Raw genomic sequence first — 20,116 nt, forward strand, 5'->3', positions numbered from 1 at the left:
CTGTTTGCTGCTCTTTTTGTAAATAAAGATTTATTAGAACACAACCAGGCTCATTTGTTTATGGCCTGTTTATCTATGGCTGCTCTTCTGCTGCCACAGCAGAGTTCAGTAGCTGTGACAGGACAGTATAGCTCCAAAGCCTTAAATACTATCTGGCCATTGACAAAGCTTTCTGACCCCTGCACTAGATAACATAAGTCAAAACTCATCTCTCCTCTAAGTTTCTGCTTAGGGAATAATAGAGTAAGCTCCTTGAAAGCAGAGAACTTTGTGTACCTTTGTCTTGTCATATGGAACCCTGGAGTAGGATTGGGTCAAGGTTTAGAGCAGATACAGAAAATTAAACATGTCCTCCCCTATATTCTGTTTTCAACAGATGAGTGTCCCAGAATTCCATGGAAGACAGCACAAAACCACTGGTGTTCAGTTACTCTGGCTTTTAATTCCTCAGAGTTTTTACATCTAAGACTTCCAAGGCTCAATTTTTGGCCTCTATCCTTTGCATATTTATTTCCTGATCTGATGTGGAATTAGAGTTAAAAAGGAGCTGTGTGCTTGAATTCCACGTGGCTGGCTCAGCAGGAAACTCCAGGGCAGGTTTTTTGGCATGCCAAACTCATGTTAGCCTCAGCTATGCTAATTTCTAGAGCTGTTTGCTTTGCTCAAATAAACCTTAGAGGGGAATTTGCATTTGGATGCACACCTTTTTATGCACAAATTATGTGCATGATAACTCTAGGGCAGAATAAGGTCTGAAAAAAAAAAAAGAAAAAGAGGCATGGTATGTACCGAATGGTTTCCATGCGGCAAGCACTATGCTGGTCCTTTACATACATTTTCTCGTCTCAGGGCCACAACTATCTCAGGTGGTGAAACTGCGACCCCCATTTTATACAGGTGGAAATTACATAGCTTCTCTACACTCACAGACCCGGTAAATGACAAAGTCTAGATTCAAACCCAATCTATCTGAACCTGAAACCCGTGTTCTTTTCACTTAGTCAGGCTATTTTACTGGTATCCTCCTCAACATCACCACACACTGAAGCCACTGGACATACATCGAAACAAAGAATCCTACATTTACAAAATTAGTCAATTTTCTCTCCAGTTGTCCTACGCAAAATATATCTTTGACCCTTTAGGAGATAAATTTGGGTCCCTCTGCACCATAAAACAATCAACCAAAGAATAACAGTGGCATTACAAAGACAAACATTACATGAAACAAAAATTATGTTAGTATTTAGTAGACAAACACGATCACAAGTGATTTTGATATGTAAATGGATTTTCATGACATATGTGAGGACCTCAGTATGAAAGGACACTTTTGCTGCTAAAATGTAATCGGTCAAGTAAGAGGATGTGCCCATACCATGAAGGAAAATGTTAGTAACACTTAGAAGATGGTATAAATATATCTATAATGTAAGCCCAGTAATTTATATCTTACAAACATATTCACCGTTTATGGAAATATAACCAAACACCTATCTTCTCTCCCCGCAAAAAAAAAAAAAAAAATACAAGCATTACCTTTAGTGAGTTATAAGTACTGCTATCAAAATTCATTATTTATCATTGCTTAATTCAACATACAGAAAAATAACCAGCACAGCAATTAAGCATTCTAGCAAAATTCTAACATTTTACAACAAGCCAGATACAATATTACTGAACTTCTTTCTCCATGTGGAACAAAACTGTAACCTAACTTGCAATATAACATCATGCTCAGCCTATTGCCATCTAGCTTAATACACTGCCATCTAATTTTCTGGAAATATACAAGAACTGATTACATTTTCATCCAAGTAAAATTTGAATCTCCATTTTTCAAAAAGCTCTTAAAGAAAGCTTTCCAGGAATTAGAAACAACTCTGTATGAGATGAGTAACCTGGGTTGTTTCTTAAGTGGATTCAGAAGAAAGGCATGCTGGGGAACAAGCCTGCCACACACGCTTTATAAATCGCCCCTTCCTTTGGGAAACGCGCCAGGGAGACGTGGTCCTCACTGCACCACACCAAAGAGCTCAACCATGGTTCCTGTTTTTCTTGTTGACCAATCAGTATATATCTTTCTTTTTAAATTAATTTATCCTTTTTAATTTTAAATAGATTTCAAAGAAGGAAAGTAACTTTTTTTGTAGCCAGGGGTAGGAAAATTTATTGCCAGTTGAAGGTCAACAGCCTAAGCAGTAGTAGATTGGGGGTATTTGCTTACTAAAGTAATGCTCTTCAAATGATACATACACTCACATGTCTTAGCTGCAATGTCCCTAAAACAGTCTTTTCCAAAATAAACTTAAGCATTTAATAATTATCAGAGGGCAGTTCAAACAATTTTCTGCAAATCATTATCACTGGAAACCCCAGTAGTGACTTACCTGCCGGCGGCTTTATGAAAGGTGGCGGAATTAAAGGTACAATAATGGGCACATTGCCATGATCCTTCGACCCTGCAGGTGAGTCACTGAGTCCATTTCCTGTGGCAAGCCCTGAATAGCCTGTGCTTATATTGTATGGTGAGATAACACTGTCCTCAGGTAATTTGGGTTTTGGCAAAGAATTTTCTGTAAAAGAAAAAAAAAATCATTCAATATGATGAAAAGACTTACTTTCCTTACAACCACATTTTCTCAAGTAAAATGGCTATGGAATAAAAAATTTTTTCTTGCCATTCTTTAAACACTTTACCAGAACTTAATCCTGAACCTTTCTCAGCTATGTTACCGTAAATTTCTTATGGGCTCCTTCATAATTTGCTCCACCATGATAGCTAATATCTCTACTGTATCGTAGTGATGAATTTTAGCACTGTAAAAGCCCATAGAAAAGTGAGAGGCAATTAACCTTTTACATGTACAAAGTGATATATGGCAGGCATCGCTCTCTGGCTACCAAAGGAGAAGCTTAAAAAGTGCCCCCCTACCATGGTAACCAGGTCCTGATATATTATAAAGTTGAGTGGTAATATAATCAAAAGAACCAATGAGAATGAAGCTGATGATTAGGAAAAAAGAACACAAACTGTTATTTCACAGGGTAGACTCATTAAATTAACCCATTAATAGCCATTAAAATTAACAAAAATGGGGCTTCCCTGTAACTCAGTGGTAAAGAATTCGCCTGCCAATGCAGGAGACACGGGTTCGATCCACAGTCCAGGAAGATCCCACATGCCTTGGAGCAACTAAATCCATGCACCACAACTATTGAGCCTGTGCTCTAGAGCCCAGGAACCACAACTATTGAGCCCACGCATTGGCCGCAACTTGAGAAAGGCCCACACACAGCAATGAAGATACAGCACAGTCAAAAATAAATAAAATAATTTTTACAAATTAACAAAAATGATCATAAAGAAAACTTATAATGATATGAACTTTGTGAATTTTATCCTCACATATGAACCATTAAAAAAATAAATAAAACACTCAACCATGGAAAACAACTTTTCCCCTTCAGTAGCATATCATGGCATTCTCTCCAAGTTCCCCAGAGGCAAAGATTATTACCTAGACCAAGTATTAAATGAGCTATTAGTTTATAGACTATAAACTCATGACTTGCATTTTTCATTTACAGTGAAATGGATATTATCTCTGTAACATGATATGTACAATTTCATAGCAAGCTTAACATAAAATTTGTCACGTACATTCAATCCCACATGCCCGCAGGACAGCTCATTTACATTTCGTTGCTTGGCATATAAGAAGGAAAAGCACTATCTTAGAAACTGGAAATAAAGTGCATGAACAGGTAGTATATGCCAAAAGATTTTGAATGCAATGAAAGTAAAGATCAAATTGCCAATGATATCACACAATTAGTTTAGCCCACATTTTATTCAAGTTCCCCAAATGGATAGCTTCTTCACATATTCCTCTTCTTTTCTTTGATGAACTAATCTTCCATCCATATTTAGGTTAATTCAATACGCAGAGCAACACCCACCAAGGGTTCTAGGCTTCCCTCATGGGGTATCTGGCATTGCTACCCACTGGGAGAATCAGTGTTAATTCAACTCTGCCAAGCCTCTAATTTCTACTCTCTAGCCAGGCTTCGATGATAATTCCTAAAGAATAATATAGGATCCAATCATCTACTACTCTCTTACTTTTCTTCTTACCCTATCCAAGGCTGTGGGGATAAGGTGAAAACTTCAAACAGAAACTAGAAGTAGGGCTTTCCTTTAGAATTCTCACCTAAAACTGGGGGGCAAGAAGAGAAATTACCAAATTAACCATGATTGTCTCTTGCAGTCTGAAACTTTAAACCTAACATTTCACTTAACAGAAAGCACCAGTCCTTAACAATTGATGTATCAAAGGGTTTAGGAAAGTAGAAGTTAGCAAACGCTGTTCCTTTCTCTACCTTTGTGAGCAGGACCGCAGTGCTTAGGATCCCTAGCATTGTCTAGCTAGCCCTCCCATTGCTGGAAGGAAATTAAGCTGTGACTGTTTTTGTTTTACGTTGTGCTCTTATATTCTGCTTATGGGAAAGCACTCCTGGGGATGTACATTTAAATCAACTATTGGCATAATCAACAAAATGAGTCCCAGAGCAACTCAATTCTGGCAGGTTGAGATAGTTAATCCTTGTTTGCATGAACAAAGGGACATTAAATGTCATTACCTTTGAGAACAGAAATGTGCTGCCGGCTCTCTCCATCTGTAGGATAGCTCCTGAATTCAATATCTTCACCATCTTTCAATTCAACCTTATCATAGCCATACCAGCCAAGGAGTTCATTCATGGTGTTTTCTGCAAAGTTCTGAAAGAAAAGCATAGGCTACTTATGTATATAACCAGTAACTATTTGAAAGAGAATGCATACATCGAATTCTATTAGCACCATCCTGTGTTCTGCCAGCCTCGCCCTTCCTTCATTAGAGTCATGTTCATTTTTCAAATCACGTTTGAAAACTGTCGTGCATTTAAATCTCAGGATGACACATCCAATTATGACAGGCCTTCAGACATTTGCAATTTAAAGATAATAAGAAAAAAGGCATTTGTCAGTTTTGCTTAAGAATAGGAAGTCATATTTTGGCATATCCTTCTGCAGAGTCTGTATCTTGAACTAATACGAAAATATTGAAAGGTAAAAGTACGAAAACAGCTAAGGAGAGATATTGAAACTGAAAACAATCGAGCATTTTGTGGCTCAGATTAATTTAAATTAGAATTGCCTTGTTTCTTAACATGACTCTGATCTCAGGTAAAGCAAAATCTCAGCAAAGAAATAATTCCTTGACTGTCAACCACTACCATCTAGGGAGCTGAATAGGCTACAGGGGTTTTCCTTTTTAATTTTACCTTTTGTAACAGTAGTCTTTAAACATCAAAGCATAATTTCCTTTATGAATTCCATTAGTGACGGATTCTTTCCCCATGAAATCAAAGGTCACTATGATTGTCTTCTGATAAATAACATAAAAGCACCTAATAACTTTGAGGTTACTAGTCAGCTCAGATTTTGGATAACACACGAAAACACTTTATGAACTACAAATCAATATACAATCAGCCCTCCGTATCTGCAGGTTCCTTATCCACAGATTCAAGTTACCCCTGTGGAAAATATTTAGGAAAAAATTTTCAGAAATTTCCAAAAAGCAAAACTTGACTTTGTCATGCTGGCAACTATTTACATAGCACTTATATTGTACTTACAACTCTTTACCTAGCATTTATATTAGGTATTATAAATAATCTAGAGATGAGTTAAAGTATATGGTAGGGATGCACATAGGTTATATGAAAATGCTACACCATTTCACACAAGGGACTTGAGTACTGAAGAATCTGGTATTCCAGTGTGGAGGTGGGATGCCCTGAAACCAATCCCCTGTGGATTTGGAGGGACAACTCTATAAATGTAAGGTATTATTATTGTTGTTAGTATAGATGTCAAGCTGTGGAAATAATGGGTAAATAATAGTTGAACAAATTTAAAGCTTATACTACCAGGTGACTATTTTTAATGAACTTAACAAATGCTAGGTCTTAATTCTTGCGGGTGCCTTAAAGTATTTCTATCTGAGAAACGCAGAGTAGAGAAGGGATTACCGGGGCTGAGGGGTGGCAGAAATGAGGAGACTGGTCAAAGGGTATAGTACAGAATGGTGCATACTACGGTGATTGTAGCTAAGGACACTATCATACACTTGAATGCTGCTGAGAGAGTTGATTCTATGTCTTTTCACTGTAAAAAAGGTAACTATGTTACAGGATAGAGATGGTAGCTAATATTGTGGTTGTAGTCATTTTACAATATATAAATGTATGAAACCAACACATTGTACACCTTAAACTTATACAATGTTTTCTGTCAATTATATCTCAATAAAACTGGAAAAATTAATAGAAGGAAGAATCCTATACCATAGGGTAAGAGCTTAATAAATGCTTGCTGAATGGATTTTTTTCAGTTCAGTTCAGTTGCTCAGTTGTGTCCAACTCTTTGCAACCCCATGAACTGCAGCACGCCAGGCCTCCCTGTCCATTACCAACTCCCGGAGTCCACCCAAGCCCATGTCCATCGAGTCGGTGATGCCATCCAACCATCTCATCCTCTGTCGTCCCCTTTTCCTCCTGCCTTCAATCCCTCCCAGCATCAGGGTCTTTTCCAATGAGTCAGCTCTTTGCATCAGGTGGCCAAAGTATTGGAGTTTCAGCTTCAACATAAGTCCTTCCAATGAACACCCAGGACTGATCTTCAGAATGGACATGTTGGATCTCCTTGCAGTCCAAGGGACTCTCAAGAGTCTTCTCCAACACCACAGTTCAAAAGCATCGTTCTTCGGCGCTCAGCTTTCTTTATAGTCCAACTCTCACATCCATATGTGACCACTGGAAAAACCATAGCCTGGACTAGATGGACCTTAATTTTTTTAAGGCATCTAAATTTTTTAAGGCATCTTTATCAGGCAAGACAGCCTGAGCACCCTAGATGGAGTTAGAAAAGCTATATATTTTAACCTACTCTGTGACTCAAAGAATCTTTTCTCATTCTCCCTAGAAGTTGTCATTTCTGAATTACTCTGGGATGTATAATTTATACCTGAAACAAAGCACCCAGGCTCAACCAGCAAGCGCACAGCCTCAACATGCAAGTTCCATGTTCTTTTGAATTTCACTTTAGATTTCAGCAGAGTTGCATAAAAAAGAAAGGATATTACACTACTCCACAAAAAAAAAAACAAAACCCTGGCATTTCAATCCACCTACATGATGCTAGACTTTTTTTCTTTTTGCTTTAGTACCCACTTGAGCTCAGAGCTCCAAATGGGTCAATCTGTGATGGTATAATGCACAAGCAATTTTTTAAAAATCTAGACAGATTGATTCAGTGTTACCATCCACAAGGCCAACAGTCAGCCATATCAAGCTTTAGTGAGGCATTTATTCTCTCTGATGGCTGGTCATGTCCACATTAAATAGACATTCCTTTCATGAATGTGCAAAGATGATATGATTGATATGTATAATAAGCTCAGCAACTTCTGGACTACCACTGAGGAGGATTCAGCTAAACACTGCACTACTCAATCAAAAGACATTCCTAATTGAATGAGGTATCAGTCTTCCCTAGCTCTCAATTTCTTGCACTGAACTGAGTGCCTGACGGAGAATGACAGTCCTAGGTACACAAACAGAGGTCTTCCAGCAGGGGTCTGGCAGCAGAAACCTCAAGGATAACGATTATACCTTGCATTAAAAAACAAACCAACAACAAAAGCCCCACAATTCCCAACAGTGTTAAAAGCCAAGTTCAAGCCATCCTACTGGTAATGTATACTGTCTGCCTGAATCTCTAAGAGAAATGAGCCAACAAGATAACTGCTGGCCACCATATCTAATTTTCTAGGCCATTTATATCCTGGGTGCCTCTCGCTGGTTGTGTCTAACCTCGGAAGTGACACAAAAGCTACAGATGCATCATTCATGGAGCAACTTCCCAGTCAAGGATACAGATTTTGTTTGTTTCAGTCCAGCTGCAAATCCCTTCAGCCTTTCAGAACCAATCCCAAGGATGGGATCCAGAAGTTTCAAACATTTGGGTAAAAACTGAAATTGCAACTGGATTATTGATACCCAATTTGTATTATTTGGGCACCTTAACTGCATCACTCAGTTTATGGTTTGTGCTGAAAACTCAGAGGCCTCATGGAACAATCAATATGAACGTGATCTATTTCATGATTTTTGAGTTACTGTAAATGTCAGTGAAAATAAACTCCAAGCATTTCCTTTCTTATCACTGAAAATAAAAAGAAACACCTTAATGTTTAGATATATGATTGCAAGATCAGAAAACAAAAGGTTTGTAAAGACTTGAGCCACAAATCTGAAACCTTTCATAAAAAAAGGAACAAGATAAAAGAGAAAACAAACACCAAAGTTTCTTGTAGTATAACTTACAAGAAATAGGTATTACCTCTGTCTTATATACTATACTATACTAAGAAACTGAAGAACCCCAAGGAATAAATAATTTTTAATTTGATTTAGAATTTAAACTTAGAATTTGATGCTAGACATCATATGGGCTCGTTATGGTGCTAAATCAAAGGAAATGAAATGGATTTTTGCAGTAACCATCCTAGAAACATAACATATTCTAAGAGAAGTGAATTTAATGTTTATGGTCCATAAGGGTTTTCAAGTTTTTCTACCAGAAAATTGAGGTGATAAGAGTTAAGTGCAGACAGATTTTTGAGGTGAGGATGTTCAAATAAAAGGTCAAGCTACTGTACTGATAGAAATTGTAAAGTTGGTTTCCCCCAAAATCTTTACCCAGAATTTCTCATGGAGACTTACAGCAGGAAACTCAAGTACAGTCTCTTAAAGACCCTTCCAGCGCTAAGATTCTGTGAAATCAAAGAACTACTTACACATGAAACAAAATACATTTCACAAAGAAATATCATAATTACAGTGATCACACACCATAAATTTCACTGAACAGCCACTATCTCAAATATTTTATCATTGTTCCCATACACCACCAAAAGTGCCAGAATTTCAATATTCTGGCACCCAAAACACATTTTGCAGACTGCCTCTCGCCCTTGGAAGTGACACAAAAATCCTCTCTCATACCATGTGGTCCAATTTGGGTTTGGAAAATAGGTCACTATAATTACAATGATAATGTCTAACACTCTTATAGCACTTGACAGTGTTTCCACATCCTTTAACTCTCTTGTTCCTTTCAACAACCCTGCAAGTTAGGTGTTTGGTTTCTACAGTAAACTTTTGGTGAACCTCTGTGACATCCTCATTTTACAACAGAAAACTGGAATATACAGAAGGTAAATGGCAGGCATGAGAGATCACCTAGTAAAGTCAGAACAAAAATATAGATCTTCTGATTCTTATGCCCGGACTCTTTCTACTATAAATTCTGTTCAGTCCAATGTGTCAGCAGCTCCAAAATAACTACTTCCTTGGTCCAACAAAGGACTGCAAAGAAATCATATTACAGGATGTCAATTTCACATACAAAGAGCTTTCCAACCAGGACATATCTACCTCTGGTAAACTTGTTTTCTGATTTGGTCATTGATCTCTACTCTCCTTAATTATCTGTACTGTTGGAATAGTGGTTCTTAAATTCACAATTAAAATTTAATCTTCTCATTTGACAACTTTTTGACATCACATCTGACTCTAATGGCTTTGCACTTTTAATACTTTACCCCCATACCCTTCCTCTCCCTTTCAGATCCCCCTCTCATCTCCAGGGTTCCTAAAGAAAGAAGAAAATTCTAACATTTAGTCTGAAAGCATGATCTTTTCCTAGAATTAAAAAAAAGGTGGAAATAATAAATAGTAGAAAGATGGGAAAGTTTACTTTTCCTTATTCCTCTGAGTTCTTTCTACGCTGGCAAAATTTACTTTCATTGGAATTTAATTCTCAGGACATTCATTAGACATTCTCCTTACTCAACTAGAAATACTGTATGCATGTCAAAGTTCAATCTAAATGGTTTTTAATTGAACATTTTACCAGGTAAACAATAAAGACTTGACTTCAAGTCATTTTGAAAATCACAGTAATTACAAAAATCTCAAAATACTTCTGAAATGAAAGTACTTCAAGGTCTTCAAAGAGGACTAATGATTTTATTTTGAACACACCAATCCAACTTTAAAATATAGGGTGGGCGTCACTGATGTCTTTCATCTCAGGCCTTGCATAACCAAATGTCGATTTGTTTTCAACTTGGTATCCTACCCAAGAAAGCAGAAAGTTTTCGGAAAGCTCCCAATCATTCATTCAAATGAGGGGAAAGCCACATTCTCCCTCTTCTCACAAATATAATTTCCATTTCACTCCAAGTCCTATATCCCTTTCCAGTGCTAGTAAAATATATCCTCCCTCACAAACACACTGTAAGTTATCTGAGGGCAGAAACTTTTTATTTCATTTTATGCCTCATCCAGCACAATGCCCAGCACTTAGGAGCTAATCAATAAATGTGGATACATCCACAAATATTTTTTTGAATGTGTAAATATAGAAATATGATTTTTCCATATTTTTCTAATGTGTAAATATAGAAACAAAATTCAGGACACATGATTCTAAAAAAAAAATGTGTGAAAGTTTAAAAAACTATACCATCTAATGTTAATGAACATCCTCAAACTATTAGGAATTCAAGTTGATTCATTTTTTAGAAAAGGTAACTTGACTGTATGCAATAAAAGCTGAAGAATTTACATACCCTTTGATTCAGCAATTTTATTTATTTCTAGGTATAAACTATTCTAAGGATATATGTGCAAAACAATGCATGTTCAGTGTTGTTTTCTTAGAAATAAACTAAACACAATCAGAATTTGGTTAAATAAATATAGCTTAGTCATAAAATTACTAAGACGGAATACTATTTTGCCACTAAAATATTCTGTGGATAAATTTTTACTGCCATGAAAAACTGTTAACACTATATTAAATTCAAAAAGGAAGGCTAATACATTATAAGACCATTTTTTAAAAATGTATCATACATAAAGAAGAACATGGAAAGACATACATCAAAATGTTGACAGTAATTGTGTCTGGGTGGGAAAATTATAGCCTTTGTTTTTCTTTTTTTGCTATTTGTATTGCTTATTCTGCTATTTCTGTCATGCCTATGATTATTTATAAAAATAAAAAAATAGTTTTAATTAAAAATTAACACATAGTCTTCTCACAGACAACCATGTCAGTCATATTCATAGTCTTAATGACAGTAAAAAGGATCTGTCAGTTACATTACTTAACTTCAAAACATTCTGACACACATTATCGAAGAAAGTGGAGCATATGAGAAATACTTTCAAAGGAAAAGGAAACCCCCAGTCCTGAACAATTTACAAGGCGGGGAAAGAAATGCTAGTATCTCTACCAGTTAAGGTTATAAATAATAGAATGATGGTTATTTCTGGAAAATATTTTATCTCCCTTTTCACCTCCATGTGTTCTGACTGAGTAGTAAAGTAGATTTCTATTAAGCATCATTGGACTTGCTAATTAAGATTTTTAAAGGGTTGGGGACGACAGAGGATGAGATGGTTGGATGGCATCACCAACTTGATGGACGTGAGTTTGAGTAAGCTCCAGGAGTTGGTGATGGACAGGGAAGCCTGGCGTGCTGCAGTCCATGGGGTCACAAAGAGTCGGACATGACTGAGCAACTGAACTGAACTGAACTCAAAGGGCTCGGGGGAGGAAGCCGTAGAAGAGACGCAATTTCTTCTGTAGGAAGTAGGAATTAAACTTAATTAGAAATCAGTTTCTAGCTCTATCTATCCCCTAGATCTGAAATTTAAAAAAAAATATAACATCCAATGTTAACAAGCACTCTCAGACTGTTGGGAATTCAAGTTGGTTCAACTTGAAGTCATCTCTCTTAACACAGATCTAATGGATCAGTTTCATTTTAAAGGTTTTAGCAAGAAGGAGGTAAAATTTAGGTAGTGGAAAAGAAGTGTCTACAGACTACAAACTACCTCCATGCTCATGACTTCACAGGATCAGAAGGCAGCTTAAGGAAAAGCCACTGACACAGACGTCTCATTAGAGAATCATTCACATGAATGTCATGAAGAGCTGCCAGATTCATACTCTGTATGCAGACTGCACCCATTGACCCTGTTGTTTGTCCCTGAACCACACACAGATTCTTGGCCTGAAATCCTTTGAAGAAGGTCACTGAGCTCCATTTGGGTCACTTTGCAGCATTGTTCTCAGCCAAGACCAAGGATTATAACACGGTTCTAAGGGCAGGGGATACATCAGAACACTAAAGTCCAGCTCCGACCTGGAGCAGGCTTGAGGAGAAAGTCTTGCTCTCTTGCTGACACAGTCTCAATAGGAAGGTTGTATAATTATCACATGAAACCAAAATGTGTGTGTTTCCACATGTAAAAATCTACGTTGCTTCACTGTCTTGTTGTGACATGGAGTAGACAATGATGACCCCATGTTTTAATCTGTGGCCAGGACATCAAATGTCCTAAAAAGGTCAAACAAATGTGTGAAATCGTGGAGGCCAGCCCTTGGGCTAACACTTTGGCGGGCATAGCAGGTGTGCAGCTGTGGGCAGCTGTGTCCTATTCACAGCTGCAGCACTGGCTTCAAAATCACCAAGACTTGTGACATTGTTTTCCTGTCCATCCCAAAGCCACTAGCCTTAAAGCAGGAGTTCCACAGACGTTTGGTTATATAAGAGATATTAACACCCATCGGTCTACAGATTCGATAATATACATTTAACAAATTTCACCCACCTCAGGCTTTCATGTCTGTTTACATGTTTCAATTGGCACCATCAAAAACAAAGTTGCTTTTTTTTTTTTTCCATTCTACCCTGGAATATCTCTTTTCTTTTAGGAAAATATTCAATAATCTTATTAGCTTAGGAGTGTAAATGTGGCTGACTTCCCATTCCACAAAAGGAAGTTTTAGACTTCTGAGATTTTTAAAGGATCCACCTTCTACTACTTCTAATAATTTTTTCAAAAGAAAAAGTATAAAGACTCAATAAAAAGAATACTTCCTTAGAAGATATAAGAAGTCTGGTCACCCTAGCAAGATAGTCTATTTCCCTGAACTCTCCATTTTCAAACAGTCACTTGTAGTGTGTATTCACTGATATTTGCCCTTTTTGAGGCCTGTTTTTTGACTTCCTTTAAAAACTCTGTTACCTCTTGGTTTCTATGAGTCTGTCTTTCACACAAGGAGAGTAGAGCTTGGCTTCTCAGAGCAGTGCTTGGCAAGCACAGAGGCAGGAAACGCAGAAGGGAATGAGTCTGTCAGACTCATTTTCTTCTAGTTCAAATGTTTATTTCAGATTCGGGAGGAAGTGGAATGGTTCCTTTCCATTTCCTCCTCTCTGGAACCTGTGAGTTGAGTAAGGCTTAGAGAGTCTTGCTCTACCACACATCATCCTCACAGGTTCACAGATGGAGAAAGAGACTCTTCAGAAAACTCCAAGTTTGAACAGAGCAGGATTCATAGCTCTTTCTGCCCTCCCAGGAACTTCTCTTATGGGTTGAGACTAGAGCCTTGAGCAGGACAACTGAGAGCAACGCAGAGGACAAGGCCAGTGGGCTAGGGAACATCCTATACCAGCTCCCAAGGGGCAAGGGCCATGTCCCACCTGACATAAGTTCCCAGCCCTGCCGCACAGCACACCCCAGACCACTTCTTAGCCAGGGAGGTCTGACATAATTTGTGAATGCCACAGTGAGATCTGGTCCCAAGCCCACTTCCTAGGTTCCTGAGACTTACTGTTTCTGACATCAGGATGGAGTTTCAGGAGCAAATCTTAAAATATACCTGTTTTAGTAATGAGCTGGTTTCAACCTTAAACATGCTGACTTTTCCAATCCACATTCTGATATCACTGTTTTATTTTATGACAAGCTATTTAAATCACCACACTCACAAGCTCAACTCTGCAACTTGCTTTATTGTCTATGCAATTAACACAGGTCATTTTTAATGCCAAATGGGGACCATCAGAAACTAAACTAGAAAATCTTATGGTGGGTTTACTACTAAACTCTAACAGATGTGCCTGACTCTAACATTAGGACTGAAGCATAATTTTAGGTACAAATTACTTATTAAGAATATTTATAGACAGAGAACTTCTTCAGCAAAGAACCTAAGACATGTAACACAGCTTATCCTGTACCTGAGCAATTGATAAGGAAGCCAAACATTGTAAATGCGTTAATTTTGGTTTGTTTAGGAAAGTTTCCAGGGCAGAGTGCATGATCTAATCACATTGGTTTTGTCAAAGAGTTTTAGAAGATGAAAATCTGACTCATTATCTCTACTCATAGCTTAGACTTTTTTGAGCTGTATTACTGTTTGCTAGTCACTAATCATGTTCATGCTCACCAAGATCTCTGCATATAAAATACATACCCTTAAGTGCAACTATATTTACACTTACTCATATATGTACATTTACACATCCAATATTACATCTAGTTTCTATATTATGTTCTGGATGAACTCCTGAAACAAATTAACACTTCCATATGTCAAATTTCCTCCTAAGGGCCACTTATTATGATTCATGTGAGCTAACAATATATTGAAGGTATATTACATTAGATACAATCACAATATTCACTTTAGAAACCGAAAGTACTCAAAATATAAATTGAATTGCCATCTGATTGTTTAAAATTCCCTCTATTGGTCACTTACTAAACAAGTCAGACTGATTGTAAGTACGGTAATGTAACAAGTCTTTTTAATTAAGAAAAACCAGGATGAAGTGGGGGAAAGGAAAGATAATGAAACATAGTAAAGATCATAATGAGACAAACATTTCTACTTGAAGATATTTTCACTAGAGGACACTAAAGGCAAGCTATGCCAAGTCATGTACTTTTCACACACAAAATTATATTGTATCAAATTTAAATTTGTTACAACTGCCATGTACATTACACCAGTGATAAGGAAAATGTAACTCAATATCTGATCTAGTGAAACAGCAACCAACATTAGCTTCTAGCCACATGAAGACAATCTCCAATGACATTACTGGTGTCAGCTAAACCTCTGCCAGTTTGTCTTCTCCGTCCATTTTTAAATAAATGTGTGACTATCTCAATTAGGAAATCTTGAAGTCTCTATGATGAGGCAGTTTTGGTGCTCATTTTCAGTGCCCTGCATTTGCTGTACTTAAAATAGACACTTGTACCAATGTCCTTTCTATTACCCCAAGGGGAAAAAAAATCACATACACACCAGTCCTTTTTCTTTCAGCTCACAGAGAAGCAACTTGATCCAAGCAGTGTTGAAACCTGAGTAGGTCACTGTACACCACGATAAAATTCCCTAATCCCTGAGCCAACTCTCCCTAAGGGGGGCCTCCTCCTGATCCTCCACTTCCCAGGCTGACTTTTGCATTCGCTCTCTCCTCTTTCCCCCTTTCATTTCCCCTACCTTCAAGCCTTGATACGTGATCCCCGGTGGGGGCTCAGGTTTCCGTTTTTACAGCTTAGGCCGGGCTAGCTGTATACATTCCTTTCTTTCTGCCGGGCAGTGATTACTTACCAGAGCTTAGTTTACGCTGGTCCAGATGAAAGCCGTTCAGATGAAGGCAAACACAGCCAGGCAGCTCCAGCAGCACCGATACGAAGCTGCACAAGGCCACATTGTGTTCTCGGTGACATTTTGTTGCACATATTTTTACATAGGGCAATCAACTTGTTGCATTACTCTACAATTTAGGTTTGGGGAAATGGAGAGGCAGTAATACCAGGAGGTTTGGGGAGGGGCTTTATGGATGTGGTTATTAATATTAAAAGCATAAAATATTGATGAGTTCAAGATAACCCACCTTTTGACTTTGAGAAATCACTTTAAAAATGAGAACTTTGGGCGCTATTATATTAGAAGAATGCATACTGAAGAATTGCTCTAGAAATGGGATTTCATCACTCACTGGCGTGCTGTGCACTGACCTGACTAAAGATTTTGACCTGGGGTCTCTTACACATTGTTCCAAACTAGGGAAAAAATATGGATCCTTCAAGCAATTGAATTATTTGCTGCATAAAACTTCTTATTTAATGCTACTCTGTACTGAAATGACAAGGATTAAAACTTCAAATAGTAGATGGCGATTTGGAAGAAAAATAACATTTTAAAAAGAGGAAATTCTGTGCACGAAGGTTAATTCCATACTTAGTCCTGCAGCACTGGCTAAAAATTGTGTAATTTTTCCCCTTCACACAATGTTGTTTTTGTTTCTTCCTCACCAGTTCAGACAAACATCTGTTATACTGTAGAAGGACAACTATCTCCCAAACCACGGAGTGCTCCTGCAGCCAAAGTCAACAACGTGAGCCCCAAGCATCGAGCACAGTCAGCCTTTATATCCAGCCGGGATAACATTTCACATGTTTTGATTAAAATTAGCTAATTTGTAATCCTAGAACCTATGAAACTTAAAAGCTGCCATCCATATAGATCACATTAGGCAGAGTGTTTTAAAGGGCCAGTGCACACTGTGATTTCTTGGTGGCTTCACCTCCCTCCTCTTCCTCCAAGCCCAATCTAAAATGAAACAGAAAAGTAATCTGGAAATGCAAGACAGGAGGGAAGGGTGAGTGAGGAAGAATGGTTATCCTAAACTGAATTCCAGCCCCCATGGGAAGACAACTCCTACCAGTATCTTAAAAAAAAAACAACAAAACTATCAATGGAATCAGTGGTGGTTTCCATCACAAGGAATGGCACTGATTTCTAAGGCAAATCTTCCTTAACTCTCCTTGGACTGAAGCTGCACCGCACGCTTCCAGGTGCTAAGTTCCTCACCCAGAAATCAAAAAACTCTTATTCCAAAACGTTGATTGCTACAGACATTTTCTGAAAGAAAGGAACGCTAACCATACACACCTAGGTACTATATGATAATATAAATAGTATTATTATCCATGGGCCCCTTTCAAGGCACTCTCTAGAATATGCTTGTTCTAATCAAGACGATGTCAAATTGCAATAGATTTTACTTAGTTGCTTGCCATTTTCCTCGTTTGTCTTTTAAATACCAACTTAACCAACCAGACCAAATCAGTGGGCAGTGTTAAGGATTCTATGCAGAAGATGTGGAACACCAAGAGGGCTGCAGAATGAAAACCAAAGTCCTCCCTGAAATCTGCTACTTGCTTGTAACTCACAGAAAGACAAAAATTACAAATAAAACATTAAAAATAAAAATCAAGGGAGACTCGTGAAATCAACACAAAACAAAACCCTCACCGGGCAAAAGCTGCAACTTCATGGAAAATAAGTTGGTGGGGGTGAAGGGGGACGAGGGGGATCCGGAGCTGAGCGGGGCTCTTGTGCAATCACTCCAACGCGAACAGCTGGAGCGCCAGGCTGCCGCGCTCGCCACCTCTGGAGCACCGCTGGCCTGGCGGGGAGCCCGGCCTCGCCAACAGCACTCCGGGCCGGCCTTTCCGAACAATGGGCAGGCGCTCTGCGAAGGCCGCCCCTCAGACAGCTATCTTTTCAGCAGGGCTTGCCCGGGTCTGCTTAAACTGGGAAGTGAAGCATGCAAAGGCTGAGAGGGAGGCGGAGGCAACCTAGTGAGAGGAGCTAGCAGGGGCTGGCGAGGCGAACCGGCCGTCAAAAACGGTACCTAGACCCGCGCCGCTCGGGCCACAACTCGCCACGGCACTGACAGCCCCTTTACACCGATGCAGCAGGCTACTAGGAAGCGGTACGGAGGAACCGGGAGATGAACTAGGAAGAGGGGGGTGGAATCGAGCGCTCCCGGGGTACCCTTGGCTCGGCGGCTTCCTAACTTTGGAGGGATCCGGGGATGGCTGCCGAAGAAGAGGGGAAAAAAAACTACCCCACCGACCAGGAAAGCCTCTTCACCATACCCACCCTCAACTTGGGCTCCGGGTCCCCTCCTCCCTGAAACGCGCCTGTCCCAAACTGGGGTTTATAAGGTTAAAGAGTCTGTGGTTTCCCGGTCGCCCCTCACCCCCACCCCCATCAAATCCGAGGCAGGCAAATCTCCGGGATGCAGCCCGACAGTTGGCCTCTGTTTTGCACCTGGAGGAGGAGCTGAGTCGTTCAGGGCATCCTACGGAAACTGACAAGCGCTCCTCTTACACCCCCTCCCCCCTCCCAAAAAAATCCATACAACAGCCCAAAGGGAGCGGGCGGAAGAAAGAGCTCAAGCTCTCTGGTCCCGAAGTCCAAAAAATACCTTCATTTCCTCATTGATCTCCCTTTTCACTGGGTGAGCCGGTTTCCTGCTCCTTTTATTTTCCGGAGGTCTCCCTTCTTTCTCCATTTCTGCCATGTTTTTGTGTCTGGTTTCGGTGGAGATGAAATGGCTGCTGCCGCCGCCGGCGGTGGTGGTGGTGGTGGTGGCGGTGGTGGAGGTGGTGCTGATGGTGGCGGTGCTGGCGGAGGTAGCGGTGCTGGCGGGGCCGGGGCCGGGGTTGGGCGCGGGGCTGGGCGGGGGAGGAGGGGAGGCAGGCTCCGGAGAAGCGCGGTCTCTTCTAGCGGCGGAGAACGTCAGTGGCTGTCAGAGGGAAAGGTAGCTCGAGGGGTCTCGGGGATGCCGCCGCCGCCGCCGCTCCGGCTCCCGCCGCCGCCGCCGCCAACGCCGCCGCTGCCGCCAACGCTGCCGCTGCCGCCGCCGCTGCTTCTGCTGCTCCCGCCGCCGCTCCCGCCGCCAACGCCGCCGCCGGGCTGCATCCTCGGTGCCCCGTGGAGTCGTCAGCCATCTTCCGGCGCTCTGTCCGTCTGCATGGGCGAGGGGGACGAGGGCCCGGCGCGGAGACAGCGGCTCTGGGCGTGCGTGCGTGGATGTGTGTGTGTGTGCGTGTGTGTGTGTGTGTGTGTGTATGTGTGTGCGCGCCCGGGAGAGCGCGCCAGCCCAGGCACCCAGCGCCTCCCGCGAGCCGAGCCGGGGGCGGGCCGGGGGCCGGCGCCGGGAGCAGGGGGCGGGCGGGGGAAAGGTAGTGGGGGGGGCGCTAGGACAGCCCCCAGCTCCCGAGCGGGCGTGGCTTCCACCGTCACAGTAGACGCGGATGCTGCGCGGCTCCGGGGGGCTGCTCGCGGCCGCCGGGCTCATCCGAGGCCGGCCCCGGCGGGACACGGCGCCCCTCGCGGCCGCTACCTCGGTACGATGCCCCCCGGGGCCCCGCTCCGACCCCGGCCGCCCCCTTCAGCTCCGTGATGAGCTCTCGGGTGGGCTTGGAGTTGGGTTTTGAGCCCGAACTGGAAGCTGCTTAGGAAAAATGAATGGGGTTGCGGGGAGGAGATAGGGCGGTGGGAGGGCGTGGGGACCAGAGGTCGCGTTGATAGAAGGCCGCTTTCCGCCCCCTGCCCAGAAGAAAGCAGACTGAGCTCGCCCCCTTCGGATGGCAAGGTCGGGGTCTCGGGAAAAGCAAACCACAGTCCTGACCTCCCCACAGCTGTCGGGGACAGTGTCGCCTTCTGGGGGCCACCCCAGGGCTCTGGAGGCTGGAGGCCCCTTGGAGATCCCTGCGCCTTGCTCGGCTGGTCCCCAACGCGGCGCGGGTGACGACTGCGCTTGCAAGAAAGCTTTTGCCTCCCAACGAACCACTTAGAAGTAGGACATCTCGGCCTACAGCTCCCTGCTCTTTCTTTTCTTTCTTTTCCCTCCAGTTCTCGCTCACACATACATACACACACACGTGTGTTTTGTCTCACTACAAAGTTAACAGCGTTACCCCGTGCGCACCCGTCTCCCGGTGCGCTTGATATAAACCAGCCCCCCAAGATTAGATGCCGCTGGGAGTGCAGCGTCCCGCGTGGGGTTCCATTCTCCAGAGACCAGGACTACCTGGCCACCTCCGGCGGGACCCTTCCCCACCCGCTGGGTGACTCTTTGCCCTCGACTGCCCTGCGCGCATCTTCTCTCAAGTCGACCTCGCTCCCCCTGCGCTGGCGCGCCTCCCCTTTGGCCCTCTGCGTCTACGCCCGGGGCCAGGCTCGGATGGCGTTTGTCCCTCTTTGGGTCGAGGCAGTGGCCTAAACGGTTTGATGAGTTTTCGGTGAGACACGCAGCTCTAAACGCCTCGT

At 41.5% G+C, this 20,116-nt stretch overlaps 1 protein-coding gene across 2 annotated transcripts in view; it reads right to left on the reverse strand.

Annotated features, from left to right (window-relative positions):
- SOBP (sine oculis binding protein homolog) overlaps window positions 1-18,645 on the reverse strand; it is a 166,093-nt gene extending 147,448 nt beyond the window's left edge. The window contains exons 1-3 of one of the 2 annotated variants that reach the window (XM_070796005.1): window positions 18,267-18,645; window positions 4,645-4,783; window positions 2,391-2,576 (exon numbers count right to left, since the gene is read on the reverse strand). In XM_070796005.1, the coding sequence (XP_070652106.1) occupies window positions 2,391-2,576; window positions 4,645-4,783; window positions 18,267-18,362 (421 nt within the window). In that variant the 5' untranslated portion in view covers window positions 18,363-18,645. The remainder of the gene's footprint in view (window positions 1-2,390; window positions 2,577-4,644; window positions 4,784-18,266) is intronic. The other variant, XM_070796004.1, reaches the window with a different exon arrangement.
- Window positions 18,646-20,116: the final 1,471 nt, after the last annotated feature.

The sequence above is a fragment of the Bos indicus genome, chromosome 9 (assembly GCF_029378745.1).
Source record: "Bos indicus isolate NIAB-ARS_2022 breed Sahiwal x Tharparkar chromosome 9, NIAB-ARS_B.indTharparkar_mat_pri_1.0, whole genome shotgun sequence".
Classification (NCBI taxonomy): Eukaryota; Metazoa; Chordata; class Mammalia; order Artiodactyla; family Bovidae; genus Bos; species Bos indicus.